Here is a 20914-nt window from a genome sequence, read left to right as displayed (position 1 = left end):
GAGAACAAATTAAGGACCATGCAAAGAGCAAATGAAACTAAGATTGCTAGTCATAACGTTAAGAGACAGAAAGAGAGTGCTTTGCATCAGAGAGCAAACGAATATAGACAATATTCTAATTAACATCAAGAGAAAAAAATGGAGTTGGGCAGGTCATGTAATGCGCCGGTTAGATAACCGTTGAACCATTAGGGTTACTGAACGGGTACCAAGAAAAGGGAAGCACTGTCGAGGACGGCAGAAGACTAGGTGGAGCGATGAAATTAGGAAATTCGTGGGCGCTAGTTGAAATCGGTTGGCGCAGGACAGGGGTAATTGGAGATCGCAGGGAGAGGCTTTCGTCTTGCAGTGGACATAAAACAGGCTGCTGCTGCTGATGATGATGACTTTGCTCTAAAAAAATTTGGAGATAGCAGTTATTGTGCTGAAGCTGTATGTAGCAGGTGATGCATTGAGTCTGTGTACTCACTAAATTTCACAAAGGAAAAAGGATCTTAGCATTGTGTGTCATGTGACACCCAGTAAACTTCTGCTTGTGCTTGATGCATGTAAAAAAATAATATTGCTTACTTAGCTGGTATTGGTCTCATATCGAGCAATCAAATGTGTAGTAGTAATCGACGAGGGTAGCGATATGGGCTGGTTGGTCGGTCATCATTGAAAGGTATCTGTGTAGCGCAACGAAATGAAGGCAAAGACAAGCGCTTCTCTTCGTTTCTTCTTGTGTCCTTGTCTTGTTGCGCTACACAGATACCTTTCAATTCTGGAAAGAATCTCGTAAAAATGTTTTCGTGAGCATTTGCTATATATAAGTCTGATGTAAAGATTTTAGTTTGGCACTACTTTGGTTGACTTTGTGAAAGACTTATTTTCGGGTTATATGTGATACAGCAAACAATTGCCGATTGTTGTGTAAGGTTAGAGCACAGATCAGTTTCTTTCGAATGGTGCAAATTTGGTGACACAATGTGCAATAGTGATGCAACTGTGCATATATCTCCTAAAGACTGCAAAGCAGGAAGTCTACACAGTATAGTGTTAGCAATCCTGCTCAAAGCTCTTGATTAAGGTGATATCGTCAAATTTGACATAATGAGAAGCAGACTGCTGCTTTTTTAAACGGAACCTTTTGCTTGTTTTCATTGCTTCAATATTTTAGCAAGGTTTTATGTGTAAGATTTTGTAAGGTCATGGAATATTCCCATGACTTATGCAAAAGTTTTTGCTCATAAATTCACAACCACGCACTTTCTTTGGGAAACTGAAACTCACCTGTGTGTTTAGGCTAGCTTAATTTGCTTACAAGAAATCGAAGGCCTGTGCAGTAAGGAGTTGTGCAACAAATTTCTTATGCCATAATTTTCTCTTTTGTATAGAATAGCACTGGATATAATCTTGTGGTGATCTACTATCATAGGCAAGTGCCCCCAGTTGGGAATTCACAGTTGAAAAAAAAAAAAACTTCCCCTGCCTCACAAAAGCGTGTTTTATTGCAGCAGGCATGATCTTTTCAGGATGGAAAATCAGTCCACCATTTGCAAAATTCGAAGAGACGATAGTGTCAAAAACAGAAACCTAGGACTTGCTACTTGGTTGGAAAGCAAGTCCAACTAGCAGGCATGCACACAGCAACTGGTATTGCTTTTGTTATTTTAGTTCATAACAGTGCTTTGGCTTGGTAACACCTCTCAGTAAAAAGGACTGCAGTCACCATCTCTCTCTTTTTCTTTCTTTTATAATTTTACAGAAAACAAATTCTTTAGAGTGTTCTATAAAGAGTTATGTGTGGTCTTACCTGCACTTTGGCATCCATTCGAGACACATGCAGCAGTTGGGCCTTTACCGGAAATGGTTATGTTAAGCTTGCAGAGCTGAATCACAGCATTGTCAGCCCAGAGCAGTTTTGCGGAAGCAACACCCACAGCATCCACAAAGATGAGCATAGTGATGATATGGTTTAGGATATCTCTAAAAACCTTATCTTTTGGAAGTTATTGTGAATGTTTGTGCTGAAATCTGTGGCCATGCGAGCTACAATTTGCTGAAAACATTTATTTTCTGGCTAATGAAAGCACAGAAAGTGTCGGCATTAATGGGGTTCTGGCTCTGTCATCATAGAATGCCAAATTCTTTTTGTAAGCGTATGTGTACTGCTGCACGTCACAATGAAATGTGAGCAGGATGCACTTACTCAGCACAACCAATTAGCGTGCCAGTTCAGTCTTACTGGTCCGCTGTCTGCAAACTAAGTATGGTTTTGTACAGCAGGAGGAAAAAAAAACATTGCGAAATCCCCTGGTGGAGATTCTAGAATACTCAGCTGTCTGTCACAGCGAGCCTTCAAAGGCCCTGAAATGGTTTAGGCAAATTTTGTAGATGCGTAGGGTACAGCTACAGTTAATCATTCACACCACAATTTGTGTGAAGCATCTCATATTAAGAGAGCTGCGGACGATTGCAAGTTACCCTGCTCCACAGCCATGCATTTTCTCCTCAACTCATTTGCCGAGTGATCGTGGCTAAGCTCCGCCTTCACTTGCTCTGCGTCATGATGGCACATCGTGTCATCAACTCCCGGTTGTCTAGGAGCAAGGGCGTGAAGCCTAGCCAACCTCTCCGCCAGCCGCTTGGCAGTCGACCCCAAGCGAGAGCTATCAAAAAGCAGTGAACAGCAAAGTGTCGCGAGCATTCTGTCGCAGCGCTGAGCGTGTCTGGTATTCCTGTAAACACAGGCGAGGTGGGCGTTTTGACGAATTGGTGGAGGCATAAACTCAAGCTGATGAAGGTACTTTAGCATAGACGTACATTAGCTGCCTGATCGGTCTGCATGGTCCAGCCACCCAGTGGCACAGAGCTTAACCAGCCAAACAAGGAGCTAATATTGCTCTAACCAAGTGTAAAGCATTTTAAACGTTTACAAAAACAATGTGTTCACAGTTGCGCTCCTGACGAAACTTTGCACCAGCAGCAAAGTAGAATAGACTTCATTACAACTACTGCGTTTGGTTGAGCTCTTGCCACCAGGTGGCTGCACCATGCAGACCATTCACGTTTGCGCTTCTGCTCATCCCATGAAACGGCATGGTCAAGTGGTCAGGCCCAGTCCGTTTGCGCTTACGTTTACCCGAATACTGGATACGCGAAACACTAATGTGGTAGTAATCCTCCAGCTTAAAGTGACGGCCACAGACGCGCAAATCCTGGCGCCGATTGGATAATGACAGTCTGATGCGCTAGAACCACTCCGCTCGCCTGCTGCCTTGCAGAGTGACGTAATGTTGCAGCTTGACATCATGCCAGTCGTTACGTTTGTGGTCCACAATGTAACACGGGTGAACCATGTGCTTGCGAAAATAAAGATCGAGATCAACACTGACCGCGGAGCTCTCATCAACACGGAGCATGTTTTAACGCAAGCAGACAACACTTTCTTTGTGCCAGAAGTGCTTAAGCGTAGTGAGGAATTGCCCTTGTGTATTCTCTTTCTATTACTTTCTTTTTATAGAAACAAATTAACTAACATTCCAACCATTACGAACAACATTGGTTCACCATAAAGTTAGACAAATAATCGGTGACGCGCCCTGGTCAGCCAATTGGATAGCTCGCCCTACTGGCGTCATTAGGGCAACTTGTGTCAAATGGTCAGGGGCAGCTGAAAATTCAGCTGCGCAATATGTTGCAATCGGTAGTGATGTACGTTTTTAAAACCTTATAATAAATTACAGGCTTTACGTGGAGCACTTAGATGCATCAATTAACAATCAGAAGGACTTACCTTAACTACTCGGTATGTTAGTACAAGATCATCAAAATCGTTTCAGGGTCCCTTTCATGGTTTGCCTGCTGTAGTGAGTCAGCAGTTATGGTATTGTGCTGCTGAGTGTCAGGTTTGATTCCCTGCCACAGCAGCTGCATTCTGAAGGGGGCAGATTCCCAGAAAACTCGTCTACTGACATATACAGTGTTTTTTTTTTTTTAGCTGCACTAAATTTTTAAAATTTGAAAAATATAAATCACAGTAACGTTATGTGTACGATTTGAGTGTACGGATTGGCAGCCTCTAGATATGGAACAATTTCCGCAATTATGTGCGTAATTAGCGAAGTTATGGTAATTAACTTTCTAATGGTCAACAATAGGTGGCTAGAGCAAATGAGTACTCTGGGACCCGTCCTCAACACTACCTATCCCAACGATCAAATTTTGAATAGCGGTGTTCATGTGGGAGCTACATGAACAATTAGTTCCCCTTGGAAGGCTCCTTGAAACCGAAACTGGCTGCCAAAAGAGTGCCTGCACCCTTAAACAAAATTACACTCTTTGAATCGTATCTTGCCACACAACGATAATCGTCATCTGTCTTGTCCGAATTTCCTTTCTTTAATGCTGCGAGCCCGGTACTTCCAAGTCACGAACAGTATGCGCGTTATCACCATGACAGAGCATTCTCGGAAGGAAAGTAGTGAGCGCAGCGTTTTCAAGAAAGGAAACGCAAGCAAGGCAGATGATGATCCTTCTTGCATGCCAAATATACACCTCAAAGGGTGTACATTTCTCTAAGAGTGTGTGTCGTCAAGGTCACCACCGGTCCAGCCCCACGAACAGCTTGTGTTATCTCCTTGCTGTCTGTGGCGTTAGCCAAGCGTTTCAGTGCCGGCGGGCCTCCAAGTTTACTTTGTCATTCTGTTAAGTGCCACGTGTCCATTTCCACCGACGAAATGCCGTCTCAGGCTTTTGGATGAGAATGACGTTTAGTCAACATTCACTTTCTCCGGGAAAGTTGTCTCAAACGCACATGTGCGAGCTGTGTAAATAAAAACGTGTAAACTTAAACAGATGGGAACATAACTCGCCGAGTGAAGGGGGAAAAAAATCTCAGTGCCCTTCCACTCTATGAAGAAGGATGACCAGTGAAGCTGTGTAGGTGGGCCCCTTAATGGCGAACTGCACCTCCGCAGCGGGTTGGCCCGGCATTGCACTAACTTCGAGAACGGCCCATGTATGGGGAGTGCGTAATGCCTGCTTCACCTCCGCTGCAGGTCGGCCCAGCATTGCACTATCTTAGATCAACCCACGTATGGGGAGTGTTTAACGCCTGCTTTACCACCGCCGCGGGTCGGGCCAGTATTGCACTATCTTCGGGATTGGCCCACGTATGTGGAGTGCTTAATGTCTGCTTCACCTCCACCGTGGTCGGCCCGGCATTGCACTATCTTCGGTATCGGCCCACATATATGGGGAGTGCTTAATGCCTGCTTCACCTCCACTGCCTGTCGGCCCAGCATTGCACTATCTCCGGGATCAGCACAAATATGGGGAGTTTTTTTTGCTTACCACACCAACAATGACACGAAAATTTCCTTGGATGGTATAGGTATACAGCTTCGCTGTAGATAGAAAGGAATACCATATGGTCAACGCTACAGACTGATATGACGCCAAGCCTGCAGTATCGACACCCAAAGAGCGGGATTGGCGCTACATCTCCAACATGGTGCCCAACGGAATGATAAGTAAATCTGGTGGCGCGCCGGCATTCAAGCGCTAGACTAATGCCACAGAAAGCAAGCAGATAACGCAAGCTGCTCACGGGGTCGTACCGGCGGTGACATCAGAGACGAGACGAAAGGCAAGGGGGGGGGGGGGGCAACATCAACGACACAGGCACTCTTTTTCCAGCCAGTTTCGGTTTTAAGGAGCCTCCCAAGGTGAACTAATTGTTTGCATAGCTTCCATGTGAACACCGCTATTCAAAATTTGACCATGAGTACCGTATTTTCTGGTGCATAAGTCGCACCGGTGTCTAGACAGCACTAATTTTTCAAAAATGGTTTATTGATACACACAGATGGCATGTACTTACAGACGGCATTTAGGCAAAACCATCGAAGCCTTCTTCCTCCAAGTCGCTAACAAATAATTCAGCAATTTCAAGTGGGAGTCCCCGCCGGCACATCACTGTCGTCCTCAGATTCACTGATGTCTTCTTCACCGACATCGTCACCACTCGCGAACGGGACCACTCCAGCCTTTGTGAACCCAGCTACAATTGTTTTTGTAGAAATGGAGTCCCAAGCGTTGGAGACCCATATGGCCACCTCTCCGAACATCGCACGTCTCATGCGTCCTGTATTCGTAAAACTGTGGTCACCCTCGAACATCCACGACTCGCAGAAGCATTGAAGCTTTGCTTGAAACTGCTGTTCACAGAAATCTCCAGCGGCTGCAGCATCTTCGTCATGCTGCCTGGTATCACCTCTGGGACACAGTTCTTCGCACTAATCTTCTTTGTTATGGACTCTGTGATGTGTGCCGGCATACTGTCCATCGCAAGCATTCCCTTCTTAAAGTGAAAAAATCCGTCTGATCGATGCGAAAAACATTGGTCGAGCCATAACTCATCATATCTTCATCTATCCATCCTTTGGCATTGGCCTGTACTACCATAGTGGAAGGAAATAAGTCTTTTGGTAGCGTCTTCCGCTTGAAAATTAACATGGGAGCCAGCTTCGTACTGTCCATGTAGCAGGCAAGAACAACAGTGAAGTGTGATTTTTCATGGCCAGTTGTCCTCAGCGTTATAGTTTCTTCCCCTTTCTCGGCGACGCTCCTTCCAAGGGGAATATCAAGCATAAGCGGGACTTTGTCCATGTTTACGGTGTGGCTCGCGTAGATGTCCTTGGTCACAATTTCTTTTCTTTGCCTTTTTTTTTTAAATGCACTGAAGTTATCCAGTTGTTCCTGAAAGTCGTCAGGGAGCTTCTGGCACATCGACATCCGCGCTTGCTTCACCAACTTATTGCGCCGCATAAAGCGGAAACATCACGACGGACCGCCCTTAAGTCCAAAAGTATTCATCTCTGTTCCAAGGGCCTTCGCCTTGAGACGGAGCTACACTGTAGACAGCCCCCTGCCTTCAGCTCGTTGCTCAAGTACCCACACACGCAGATGATCCTCAAGCTCCAGCCAGCGTGCTTTCTTGCTGCGGTTGGTCTTCTTAGCCGATTTCATTGTCTGGAGCACGCTGGTGGCTTTGCGCCAGTTACGTATAATTTTCTCACTAACCTCAAACTGCCTTCCTGCAGCCCGGTTTCCATGTTCTTGTACAAATGCAACTGCACGCAGCTTGAATTTCCCGTTGTAACTTTTTCGCCTCGCCAGCAGTGTCATGGTTAGCGAGAAATGTGACACGACAGATGCTACACAAGTGAAGCACTCCGCAACGATTAGTGCAATGAAGGTGTCATGGCATTTCGTTTACTTTTAATTTCTTAAATGTAGTCACTGTGCATGGCAGAAGGTGGCACACAGTTGTGCCACGTCATCATCATCATATTTTTTACTAGGAAAAGCGGCAAATTGTTTGGTTTAACGTCCCGAAGCGACATATGGGCTATATGGGGCACAGGGCTATTTCTAGTCATTGTATTCATATTCCTACCTCCTCCTTGTTTACATTCTTCCTTGCCAGCAAACTTCTTACCCTGCTTGGAGGAAGGGGCCTTTTGTTAGTGAAGTATGAGTGATACCTCATAGGTATTTGGCTGTGGCTCTCATGTTGCAGAACGTCAAGTCTATTCCCTCTTGTATGCTCCAGCCTGCCCCTTAGAGCATGAATGCTAAACCTGAAAGTAAGGAAGTTAATGAGGAATGGGGCAGCTGTGTCATATTAGTATGAGGGGGGGGGTTGCTTTTTATTAGTGAAATGTGAGTGATACCCCATAGGTGTTCTGCTGCGGCTCTCAACAGAACTGCTTGTTGGCCTAGTTGGTGCTTCCTAAAAGACATCTTTTTTTTTTTTTTGCCACAAGTTAAAACACACATAGAAGACAACACAGGTGGCTCTGCCAACTTATTTAGTTTGGGCGGTGACCCAGGAATATATATACACATACACGCATGTGCAGGCTGTTCATGAACCTATGTTATCCAGCGGTCAAACAATCTTGTTTCCGATTTGTAGAGCAAGACAGAAGTATCACTAATGCAACTTGAACCTTTCTTTTTTATATAATAAGCTTCCATTAGCTCACATGCTGTTTGATTTCTGCTTCTACCTAGAACCTTAATCTCATAAAAACGTGGTTTACACATGCAGGCCTTGCAGTGCGCTGGCAAATGTGCCACGCAAATATGCCACGCCCAATCTAAATCAGTTGGAAGTGCCGTCAGTGTTGTCTTCTGTGTGTGTTCCTTTTGTGCGTGCTTTAACTTGCGGCAAAAAACATGTTTTGTGGCTCTCCAGTTGCAGAACCTCAACTCTATTCCCTCTTGAGTGCTCCAGGCCGCCCTTTTGAGCATGAATGCCAAACCTGAAAGTAAGGAAGTTAACGAAGAATGGGGCAGCGGTGTCATATTAATGTGGGCCCCACTGGAACCCAATTTAGGAACCCCTGGGTGTTATACTTCCATTGCATTAATAAATTTGCAAAAGCACACTAGAAACAGGGCAGAGGCAAAGAAACTGGTACAACAAACAGGGCGCTGTACCTGTTCATTGCATGGTTCTCCTAAATTCATTATTAAGCAGACCTAAAATGAGTAATAGCAATTATTTGCCAGGGAAATATTAATAGAAAAGTTATTGGCTTTGGTTCAGCTTCATTATGACTTTGAGTAAGCTGCTTATAGCGCACAAGAGACAGAGGCTAAAGTTGTGAGCTTTAGCTTATCATGTCTAAGCATATGACCCCAAGAGCCCAAGCCAAATACATTATGGAGCACTGTTGCAGTGCTGCTTAAACAAATTTGATGGCAAAGTGCAACTGGTTTGCATGCACGCCCTGGTACTGTGCCTGCACGACATACTGCACCTTCTTGAGCCTGATTCCCGGTTTGCCATATTCTTCTCTTGACAGTCAACAGAAACTAAATGCAAGTTAGTTGTTGTTTATTCATCAGATGTTCACATCTTCTGCTTGTGCTCCATTTTGCTGAGTTAATTTGTTCGTCCTTCATACACTCACTGAAGAAATGAAGAACAAAATAAGCTATGGGGATCTAATACACTTGTGCTTTTAGGCCCATCTTGTTTTCTAGTGCACAGAAAGCAAAGTATGTTGTATAATTGGTATTTGTAACTAATGACCCTTCCCTTATTTGTGCAGGTGTTCAAGGAATGTCGCAAGAAAGGTGGGCATCTTTCAGATGAAGAAATGCAGGCTAAGTTTGACAAAGTACTCTCCAACACAAGGTACTTTGAACATGAAGGTGATGCGGTTCGTTTGGTGCACTTAAGCCAGTAAATAAAAGCGTACTGTTGTCTCCCAAGATGTTCGCATGGCTGTGAATGATGTGACACAATCCTGAGGCCACACTTTGAGAAACCCAGTTTATTGAGCCGTCTCACCAGCGCCAACCAGGTTTTTGACAAGGATGGCATGCAGTAAGCTGAAGAAAACACGGTCGTTGCACATACAACAGAGTCACGCACTGCAAACATGGAGGGACGTGAGCCAGGACGTAAACACTTGTAACACGCACCCTAAGCTGGCATGCATACAAATGCCCCTGTGTCGTAAGACGGCCACCTTGCTCTCAGTGTACCTGGCCTGCAGCAGAATCTTGATGCTGCTTGTATTACAAGATGCAAGTTTCCAAGATAAACACGGACTTATCCGTGAAAGAAAATAGCAGATAGAAGTCCACCAAAGCTACCCATATGCAAGTTAGTTGGGCCACTGGAGCCATACTGCTACGGTTCTCATGCAGGTTACATGGTTGCATAAATAATCCTGAGGGCTCATTGATTTAACATCAACATGGAAGACACAACGAGGCCTGGGAAGGGACACACAACTCGAGAACAGTCGGCCATACTGAGCCCCATTCTGCAAACCACCGGAGAGGGTGCAAAAAGATTGGCCAAGTACAAATACTTTGGAAACACAGCAAGGAAGAACATATGGCTTGCCTAATTAGAGATGGGTAGGTTAGCATGTTGCAAGGGCTTACTCATTATGTCCACATATAAAAATAGCGATCTTTATACAAACATGAAGCGGGTGACATAATCTTGACTGACATACAAACACACCCTTGTAACACAGTAAGGCGACTTTGTATCAGCATACGGCAGCAAACAGGTAGAGCTGTTGCCTCTGATGCAAAGGTTTGATAAACTTTGAACTCATATAAAAAAGCACTGTCTCCGCATGCAATTGCCTGGTCCTGCTGGAGTGTTGCCCCTGCAGGCAACAGGCTGCTGCAACGGCCTCTGTGCCTGAGTTCTGTCTGCGACACTCTTGCTCTCTGATTGCCTACAGGAACTCACCTGCTCTGGTGCAGATGCTGGGCCTGTGCACAACACTCGCATCGGCCCCAAACCTGACGTTCATTTGCTTGTTTCCTGCCCTCGCACTTTCATTCCTTTCCCAGCAGAAAGGTGTTACACTAAATCTCACCTCTGAAAGCACATGTCCCCTCTACATAGTAGAATTTGTTGGCATTGAATTTCCACTTTGACGTACAACACCTCTAAAATATGCGTGCTATCTCTTAATTTGTCACGCTTTTTCTCTGGCTAGGCACAACAACCTGAAATGGTAATGCTATAGCTACCTGGCAAGCTATACTGTGCCAGCACAGCGCAGTCCCAGTCAATACTGGTGGACCTTGGCAGGGCCCTACTCTGTACACAGGTGTCTTGGAAAACAGTCAGATTGGCCTTATAGTTGGCCTTGCCTTCACATCTCTTTTTCTTTCCTTGCAAGCACAGCTTTGTTTAAGAGAACATTGCTTGCTTTTGCATTACTCTCAGCTTGACCCTGTTTCACCAACAAAGCAGGCTTTTGTGCAGAATACTTTGGTACGGGGTACTGATGCTGCATTGAAATGGGAGAATGGCTCAATAGCGTTCTGAAATAGGATCTTATTATACCTGATTTATGTCCATTCTGGGAGTAGTTACACTGTTTTCCTGCTCATTTTTGAGGCTTTGTGTTTTGTTTTCACTCTAAAATAAATTAGAGTATTGTGCCAGCCATGCTTTCTCAAAGAGATGACGGTTTGGAAGCATTGTATGAAATGCAGTTCACTAGTAAGAGACATGTTCTGTCAGTTGCCTGGTGATGTGCTTGGTAGGAAAGGAAAAGGGATGTGAGACGGATGCAGTTTAGTTGTAGGACCCCTTCACAGTAAGAGGGTTGGGTGAAAGAAAAATAGCAGGACTTCATATATATTTTTTGTTTATATATACATATATGAATATCTGGCAAGGTGCAGAGAAGACTACTTATGCCAAGCCTTCACTATTATAATGTGACACTTCCAAAAACTAGAATAACTTGCCATCTTTTTTTTTCTTTCTTTCTTTTCTTTTTTTAATGGAAGCCTTCTGTTTCACTAGTACGCAGAAATGCTACAGACAATCACCAGATTTCGGACTTTTGTCTTGCTATATGTGCCTGCTCACTGTAGGCTTGTGCAGGCACAGACTGCCATATCCTGCTTGCCGTCTCGACTCTTCCTGTAAATGTGAGTATCTGGACGTGATGACGCTAGCAATGTAGTGCATCGATCACTGTTTTTGCTGTAAATGCGCTCTATGTGCCCAGCCCCACAAGTAGTAGCGACGCGACCTATGCATGAGCACCACTGTTGCACCTGCATTCTTGTAGTGAAAACCTGCCTCGGGCAGTCACCACAAATAGGAAGCATTCTCCTCCACAATGTTGCGCACATTGTGGACTACAGCCGCGTGAGAGCATACCTTGTCTCTGAAAAGAACTTGAATCAGATCTAAAGTCCGTTTGGCTAATGGCAAGGCTTCTAACTTTGGGTGGATGAAACTCGCGTTGCTTGCTAACTGTGTCTGCACTCCAACATGCACACAACAGTCTGGCTTCCCCTTATAATTCACCCAAATGTAGTGTGGTTGATAAGCTGGTATGACCAATGATTTGTCAGTTATTTTAATGCTCCTACAGGAGGTATAAGTTCACTTTCATTTGTCCTTGGGACCACTAACTGTATCAGCAGTGGCACAATGCTACACAACATTTTGCACAGTCTCTGTGGAATAGTTGTGCCTGAAAGTGCAGACTGGAAGCCATAGCTGGCTGCTTACATGGAACACTGAACTCTTCAATGAATGCCTCCCATTACTGTGTTTAGAAGCAGATGGGCATTTTGCCTGGGCAGTTGGAGGATTTAGCCTTGCTATGCGTGGAGGTTGGCATAAGCAAAAGCTTGTTATTTTTTTTTTTCTTTTCTTTTTTCATTGCATTGTTTTTACTAACCCCATCAGCAAGGCTAGTGTGGTGGGGCTCGAAGTAATGGGCGGTATGTGACATGAAAGCGCCAACTGGGAGTTAAGAGTACTGACACAAAAGTTTTGGATGCTTCTTGCACCACAATAAACCAGGGACAATGGTACAGAATGTCACTTGCCTCAGTGTGCAGTATGGAAGGAATGGCTACACTCTCCTTTAATTGCTCGCAACACGGGTGGTGATCACATGACACCACAAGCTGCTGTGCACACAGGATGCAATGCTGAGCACATGACACAGAAGTAAGCATATGGAGGGGACTTTAAGCGCTTCAAACTCACTCATGTTCTACCCGACTAGTTTTTCTTCCCTGTTCTACCTCGTTTGAAGTTCCTTCTCATTCCACATGCAATAAAATGCTGCTTAAATCCACCCTTAACAAAGTGAAGACGAGGTATGCACATGTGTTAATAGATTGGCTATTTGGCTCGAGTGAGAAAGGAGTTAGTTTCGAAAAGCGGCCCATGCCATCTTGTCCTAGGAGTTTGATGAATTGGGCTAGTTCGTAATTATCCATTGTACTTTTGTTACAGTGCGAAAGCAGGACATAGGTCAGCTAGTCTCCTGACTTATGCTTCCTGCACGTACTTGCGTGCCAACACCTTTTAGTACTCGCTAAACATACCGAAAACTTGTCTAGCGTCACAGGATGCATTTGCATTGTGTCAGACCATACCTAGAGAGGAGCGGTTTGAAGTTGTTGACCACAAGCAGTGGCAGAGGTGGAGGGGGGGTCACTAGTCACGTGACCCACATACCGATAAAAATTTCTGTCGATGCCTCTGAGCACAAGGTCTGGTTAAAATATCAAATTTTCATGTGCAGTTAGTATACTTGTTCGTGTGTATCCACGTGCACGGATTAATTGAATGACGGACGTGTTTCAGCTTTGGCATTTTGTGTCAGTACTCCTAAACAAAGAAAACAAGAAGTGCAGCTAACGGACTAGTCATGTCCGGTCTTCTGCTCTAGCTCGCCGTAAGAAGAAAATAAAATGCACAACGGCTTTCTAAAGCAGGTCGCTCGATGTTCGTATTCCCGCACTCAAGCTGTACTTGGTCGCAACAATGTCGTTTGTCGAAGAATTGCACTGCGGATTCGTAGTTGACTAGCCTGGCCCGTGTTGTACCTTGCAGATTTGTCGGCGGCAGCAGCAGTTTTGGCCAGGCCTGAACATGCGCACCCGCGGTGTATCGACATTACGTGGTGCGAGTTTCCGTGAAGCGCGTTGCACAGCACGCACGACCGCTTTCGGTGCGCCTCTCGTAAAAGTGATTGCATCAAAAGGCTACTGCGCTTGAGCAGGGCTGGGCCCGCGGACGAAGAAGCTTCGCCCTATTAATTCTCGATAATTTTTTTTTCTCTGCGGCCCCATCGTCACGTAACTCCTACACTATGGCAAAACTATTAAGGGTAACCGAACATAAATGTACGATACGCAACTGATCCCACTAGCATACTCGTCATGAAAGCGCGTTGCCTTGTACTCTGTTACATGTAGTCGCACGTGTAGGTTGTCCAGGGAACCATGCGACGTACGCTCCAAACTTGGTGGCCCGCGGAGTCGCTGGACGGCGAAGCTTAAAGCGAAGGGTGAGTTTTCGAGTGGGAGCTCCTCGTTGATTCTGCACTCAGAAGAACCAAGAAACCCTCGACGACCATTGCTACAGCGTCGTGTCCAGAAGAGTCAAGGACTTCGCGATGGTGTCGTCCTAGGAGACAAAATCGGGCACCTTAAACAATGTCTGAAGCATTCCTATTCGGCACCTTGCGTAGATTTTGCTTACCCGAGTAGATATACGCAAGTGGAAGTTAAGTGAAGCTGAAGAAGAGATGCTTTAGGAACAGAAATACTGTTCATTATTACTATTTTCTTCTAACATCGCATATGGCACGTTGTGCGATTGTCATCGCAGCTGGATATTAACGGGCGCCGTAAGTTTTGACAAAGCGTTCGGTTCGAATGAAAGTTGTCTATATAGTCTAGGCAAGTGGCAGGTTAATGAACAGTGGGGATTCTGCAACGCATAGTCCAGAAAAAGGCAGAAATGGGAGATGAATACATCGACTTCCTGCTAGGCTATCCGTCGCTTTGAACAACGATGTTCGGCAGGAAAATTATAGAGGAAAATGATTCCAGTAGCATCTCTCATTTGTGTTACACCATAAGCGCAAACGCTTTCAGCAGCGATGCCGCATCTTCCTGAGAAGGCAATCGAAATGTAATTGCAAGTTGGGCTCAAACGTAACAAAACGCTAACACATGCGCGCGCGCGGACACGCGTAGGTTGTTTTTTTGTTTTTTTGCTAGATTATACAGAATTTTTAAACATCGCGTGGTGGCAGATAGCACATTCCTAATACTTGACGTGGATTACTCGAAGAGGCGGACGTGACTAATGAACAAAATTTCACTAATTAAGTCTCCTACTGATTACTGCACGGCACGTACTGCAATTTACGAATTTTAGCCGATGATATTGCAAGGCATATCGGCTTGGAACAAATTCTGACGCCGACGCCAGTTGGAGATATGCGCCGTCAAACATGCAGTAAATATGCACTGTTACACTTACTTTTTTTAAGAAAATGCCGTCTTAATTGCATAGAAGCACAAAAGTAACTGAAATGCCGATGTGTTTCGTCTTACACTTTCTAAATATCTGGAAACGTGTCGTCATGAAAATTAATTCCAAGTGGATACGCCATGCAAACTCGCCGGCTACGATTCGTAATTGTAATATGTGGTGGAAAGGAATGAGCTAAAAGCGGAATTAGTGAAAGCTTGCGAATTACGCATTTTAATTTCGCGTACAAGTAATGTCCGACTCTTTGAGTAGTCCAGTTGTAGGATTGGAGTATCGGTTTCTGTCACAGGCGATTTTTTTTAAAATTAGGTACAGTCTAGAAAAAAAAACCGCTAAAGTGCCTTTCATCTGGCCATAAAATGAACGTTTCTGTTCACATCTTTCTGTTCACGCTCACATCTCGCCGCTTTTGCGGTTATCTGTTGATCTGAAATTTTCTTGGTCCTTGTAAAATTTTAGGAGCACATAGTTGCCGCTTGGTCGCACTTTTATTTGAGAAAACGGGCACTAGAATAATGGTGAAACGAACATGAAAGGAAACACAGGATGGGATTTTCACTTCTTCGGGGAAAGCACTGTCAGCATGGATTGGTAAATTAAGCTTCAGCGAAACCAGAAAGCTCAGTTTTACCGTAAGCGGAAGAATTGGTAAGCCAGAAACGCAGAAAACGAAAGATGGGCTTCAAGTTCCTGCTCTAGCCCCTTGTGATCTCACGAGATTTGGACAGCGTCTGCATGGTAGTCAATAGTTTATCGACAAACGAGAACTGCATGGCACTCTGACGAAACAAAAGACTTTTAACCTACTCATTTATAGGACTTTTTTTCTCCAACAAAAGCCACCCAAACGTGCAGAATGCGGGACATACCAACGTACCAACGCTGCAGTTCAGGAGCGAAATTTGAAGCTAATCAACACTCCTTCTTAGCCAAGTAAATGCAAGCTGAGATCTGAAGAAGATGCTTCATTAAGCTTAGCTAAATTGAGGCTGACCGGTAAGTTGGCGGTAAAGTGCTGATTACTATAAGAGTAAAAAAAAAAGAAAAGAAAACTTGCATTTCTTGAACTTTGCGCCGAAACCTCGATGCGGCATCATGGGTTACAAATTATTTCCAGGTATTTGAGGCGCTGTTGCGCTTTGAGAGTTCTCGAAATTTTCCAGGTTCACTCTCTGATTTCGTTAGAATATAATAGAGTCCGTTTTTACTGACAGAAAATTTACTTTGACAGAGCAGGCATCGTCAAAATCCATGACGTGACGGCAGGCTATAGCGCGGGAACTTCAGCGTCGCCACCCATCTATTATTTTTGCATACTTTCTAACTTGCCAAGAGTATTCTTGTGGTAAGGCTGACTTCTTGGTATTGTAGTAGGATAATTTACTAATACAGCTCAAATAGTTTTTGTGTAGTCAAATACTGCACACGTCCGAGACGTGTCGCTCCTCCATCCCAGATTCGCTTGTAAAAAAAAAAAAAAAGGCTATTTACCATCTTGCTCAGGGTAAAATACCACCACGTGTTGCCCGAAATTTTTTTTTTTCTTGTGACAACACTGCACAACCTCGCCTGCTAAACCTAGGAAGGTTTGTCTTCAATATTCAGGGGTGTTTATCAGCAACTTCGTGCGTAAAAAGTGTTTAAGAACTCCAAATTTTGCCAAAATCTGCCAAAGTTAACATTTTTTACCGGTTAAATATTCATTTATTCACTGTACTTAGTTGGCTGTCCAAGAGGTGTACTTTGTAGTAAGAATTCTCTTGCGCCGTACGGATTTCGTACGGATTTTCTGGGAAACGCACGTACACATGACAAATACGAAAATGTCTGTTTTGGTCCACTTTCAGCCCCGATTTTCGCAATGGAGTGGTCAGTGTAAAAATATGATACTAAGTGCATTAGACAGGCCTGTTTGTTGACCTTCCATTCCCGCCATCATTTAACCTTGATTTTCGGTTTAAGGTTTGTTTTTTTTTCTAATTTGGCCCCTGCACCACACTCGGCATAGTTCCTTACTACTACTTCAGCGTACGGCGCTATGGCTGTCGTGCTTCAGGCAGTCGGCATGCGCAGCGTGGGACTCGCGCCAATTTCGTCAGCACCTGAGGGCTCGTCCATGTTGCCCAGTCCTAAAAACGGTCATAAACATTTGCCTTGTCTTTCTGCCATACCTCCCAAAAACGTCATAATGCTGCGGGTGCCGATCATCGCAGTTCAAGAAAAGTCATTTTGCTTGCAAGTATGTTTAGTGCAGCCCTTCCTTATAAATAAGGAAACGAGAAAACTTCTCAATTTGGAATCGTTCTAGACGTGCGCTGACTTTGCCGAACTGACATCGTTCTCGGCGAAGCAAAAAAATAAAAATAAAATAAAAGTGTCCAAATAAGAAAGTCGCTCTGCGAAAACTGGCTTCAAAGGAAATTTCGGCGAATCAAATTCAACTTCCGATGTCTGAAGCTAGTCGAGTAAGAAAATCCGCGGCGTACGTTAAGCACAGGACAGAGTTTTTTTAGAGAACGAAAGGAGAGACGTTTTTCCTGCAGTGTATATAATTTAGACAAACAATGGTGATCATGACGACGATGATTCTGTAGCAGTCTTGAATTTGACATTAGAATCAGTTGCCTCATGACAGGAGTCCACCTAACTGCCAAAAACCTTCTCGCCAGGTTTTCGTCGCAGCCGTGCGAGGGACGACTCGCCGGCACTGCTTCATCGCTCTCTGCAGCTTTATCTGGGATAAACATTCCATGACAACTCCGACATGCGCAGTGAGGTTCTTGCTAAAGTTTTTCAGGGAGGTGTGTCAATCGGAAATTAAGACAGAAAAGAAAAGAAAAAGGCGGGCTGCGATAAAAGAAGCGAACTCGATCCGTGAGCACTCGTCTTACCTCTAGGCTTCTGGCACGCTGTGGGAGGTGTGATATAGAAGACAAGGCAAATACAACGCTTGTAATGGCTTTTAGAACTAGGCAACATAGTCGAGCCCTCAGGTTTCTGAGGAAATTCACTTTACAGCACCACGCGGCGGGTGCCGACTGCCTCAAGCACAACACCCTGAAGCAGGGAAGCCACTTCGCTGTGCGGTGAAGCGGTGATACGGAACTGCGCCGAGAGTGATTCAGCGGTCAAATTCACATCTCACCTAAAAAGAGAGATAATCACCAAAATGAAAGGGCAACAGATAGGCCTGTCTAATACAGTTTTTGTCATATGTTTGCGTGGACTGCATCGTAGCGAAAATCAGGACTAAAAGTGCATCAAAAGTGACATTTTGGTATGTTTGTCTTTCTTTTATTTTTTCTTCAGAAAATCCGTACGACGTGTTGGCACTAGGAAATTTTTGCTGTAGAGTACAGCGCTATGTAAAATAATACAAATAGCAAATACATGGTAATTTTCCGAGTAACGAACGTCCAAATTGGCAGATTTTCGTCAAACATTTGCGCTCTTAAGGCACCTTTTTCCTACCGAAGTTGCCAATAAACATCGCTACACATTGAAGACTTGTTCGTGATTTGGGGAGGGAAAGTAGGCTTAATTCTGCAGCCCATATGGGAGCACGGCGCAGCGTATAACACACATTGAAGACAAACCTTTGTAGGCTTAGCATGCGAAGTACTGCAACGTTGCATAACAAAACATTTAATTTTCTCGTAGAACCACGTTCACACGTGGTTCTGCGCCAAGTGTCACGTGTCTGTGACACTTGGCGTGGAATGGCCCTTTAACGTCCCCGCAATGTGGCTGTCTCGTGTCGCTTTAAGGGGGCAGGAGTTGAGGGGGGATGGGGTTCGAACGGTAGCTGGTCCACACGACGCCCCAATCGTGGGCCCATAGCGAAGGCCTCAATCGCGCTTCTTAAAACATGCCTCCCCCCTCCTCCTCCCTGTTGTCACAGTGTAAGGGAAAGTAAAACCTCCTGGACTGCGTACCTTGGAGCAGATCTCCATGAACTCGTCCATGGTGACGACACCGTCCTGGTTAACGTCCATTTTCTGCGAATATGCCAAAATGGATACTGAAGAATCGTCCGGTCTCCCTTGCGCCTGGTCCTAAGGAAAATCCTTGGTCTAATTATGCAATAATGATTCCTATAGCGAAGTGCTGGCTCACGACCTTTGACAAAGGCGGCAGTGCAATGTGCGCGGTAAATTCATATCGCGATGTGTTCTTCAGTTACCAAGAACGCGTTCCTCAATATACAAGGTGTTATTTATTGATTTATTTACTTATTTTACACTACATTTTTAAAAAATAAAACGGCTATGAGCGTATCGATCTTGACGTTTTCGCAAAGGCGTTGTAAGGCGAGGCGGACATATTTCGCCGTAATAACGTGAGTTTCCGAAGATTAAAAGAAAATTGTTAACTAAATTTTTAATGGAACCTAGGGGCCAGTTGTTTCTATAGGGCTAAGTGTGAGACACATGCAAACCCCCATTTTTTAATCTCGAAAATCGCGCCTAATTCGAGATATTCATCGATTCTCACCAAATTGCAGTGCCCAATCCGCGCAATATCGACACCGAGCGCGTCGGCAGCGCAGAAAAGGCAGCCCCGCTGTTACGTCAGACGGAAACGCACCGTGAAGAAGTGCGTGATAAAGTTCGAATAATAACATGTTGTGACAAATATTGATTTGGCACGTCGCGGCAGATGCTAGCCAGGCAAAACGTGCCATGACTGGCCGAGACGTTCAGTTCCAAATTTCGTCGCGTTTTTTGTCGTAAAACGTGTACGTCCGTCTGATGAGATAGCGCGTCTGCCTTTTCCGTGCTCCCGACGCGATCGGTTTCGATGATGTCTGGATTGAGCGTTGAAATTCGATTATGAATGTCTAGAATCAGGTGCGATTTTCCATATTTTTATGAAATGGTGGTGCATTAAGATGTGACTACCACCAAATGTGCAATATAAGCAACTGCTGCGAGGTTTCCTTAAAGAAGTTACTTAACTAATTTTTAAAATGGAGTCTTCAGAAACTCTCGTTATTAGCGGCGAAGTATGTCCGCGTCACCTTACGATTCCTCTGCAGAAACGTCGAGTACGCTACGCTCATGGTAGTTTTATAAAGATCTGTATAGTCTAAAAAAATCGAGGACACCTAAGCACTTCTTATAAGTTGTGAATGCCCGCCGCTGAGCGGTCCTTCAAGTCACAAACTCCTCGCGGGCAAGCGAGCACGTTGAGACGCTTGGCTCGTTTTGATTTGGCCTTACTGAGGCGCAGTTAGAACGCAGGCGAGAGCTTGCGCTGCCAAGGAACGCGCGGATAACACAGACTTGCGGGAGTGACGGTGACGTGGCGTCGCGGCGATGCCCTCTCCCCTCACGCAATACAGCTGCAGCAGGAGTTCCTTCTCGCCCGCTCTGCTCTGTCGGGGCTCGAGCCAGCAAGCGCGAGCCAGCGTCACGTGCGCGCGAGGCGCGCTCGTGACTTGTTGTCGCAGCCAATGGGAACGCGCTCGTGACGTGACGTTGCAGCCAATTGGAAGTTTCGCTTCTACAGTCGCCGCCGGCTTTTTCGCTCAATAGTCGCGTTTACATGAATGCGACAGTAGCGCATCGCATTTCCAAGCGCATTTGGGAAAGGCATGCGACGCTATTTACACGTAGCGCAAGAACTCGCGAGAACGTATAGCGCCGCATGCGTGAGTCGGCTCACGCCCTTAAATCTACCTTCGCCTGGCGCATTGATGCGATGCAATGCACCACTGCCTCATTCATGTAAATGCGGCTTGTGCCCCTCCCCCCCCCCCCCATTTCACACTTTCGCATTAAAAGAAAGGAAAAGAAAGAACGCGTGTTATTCCAAGTCGATGTGAAAGAAGACAAGCTACTTATGTATTTACGCGTGTATTATACCTACTAATGTTAGGAGCATTAAGTATGAGGCAATGTTGCATAACTGCGTGATATTTTTTTTTGCATTATTTGCAATATTTTCTCCGTTCCATTGTCAGATCTTACATTCTTTTTCCGGGTTCCCTATTTCTTTTACTTATCTCGAGCGTTCTCATTCGCATTTTTTTTTTATTTTACGCGCATA

General features: G+C 44.9%; 2 protein-coding genes across 3 annotated transcripts in view; one reads left to right on the top strand and one right to left on the bottom strand.

Moving 5' to 3' along the window:
* LOC142566038 (uncharacterized) overlaps window positions 1–9275 on the top strand; it is a 39678-nt gene extending 30403 nt beyond the window's left edge. The window contains exon 6 of the mRNA XM_075676745.1: window positions 9111–9275. Within this exon, the coding sequence (XP_075532860.1) occupies window positions 9111–9248 (138 nt within the window). The 3' untranslated portion in view covers window positions 9249–9275. The remainder of the gene's footprint in view (window positions 1–9110) is intronic.
* The window catches only part of LOC142566039 (calsenilin-like), a 43826-nt gene continuing 32177 nt past the window's right edge, over window positions 9266–20914 (bottom strand). For both annotated transcript variants that reach the window (XM_075676747.1, XM_075676746.1), the window contains 2 exons: window positions 18799–18861; window positions 9266–13987 (listed from right to left, as the gene is read on the bottom strand). In XM_075676747.1, coding sequence (XP_075532862.1) covers window positions 13940–13987; window positions 18799–18861 — 111 coding nt within the window. In that variant the 3' untranslated portion in view covers window positions 9266–13939. The remainder of the gene's footprint in view (window positions 13988–18798; window positions 18862–20914) is intronic.

Source organism: Dermacentor variabilis, unplaced genomic scaffold (assembly GCF_050947875.1).
Source record: "Dermacentor variabilis isolate Ectoservices unplaced genomic scaffold, ASM5094787v1 scaffold_12, whole genome shotgun sequence".
In the NCBI taxonomy this organism is placed as follows: Eukaryota; Metazoa; Arthropoda; class Arachnida; order Ixodida; family Ixodidae; genus Dermacentor; species Dermacentor variabilis.
The sequence above is the reverse complement of the archived record's forward strand: the minus strand, read 5'-3'. Positions and strand labels throughout refer to the sequence as shown.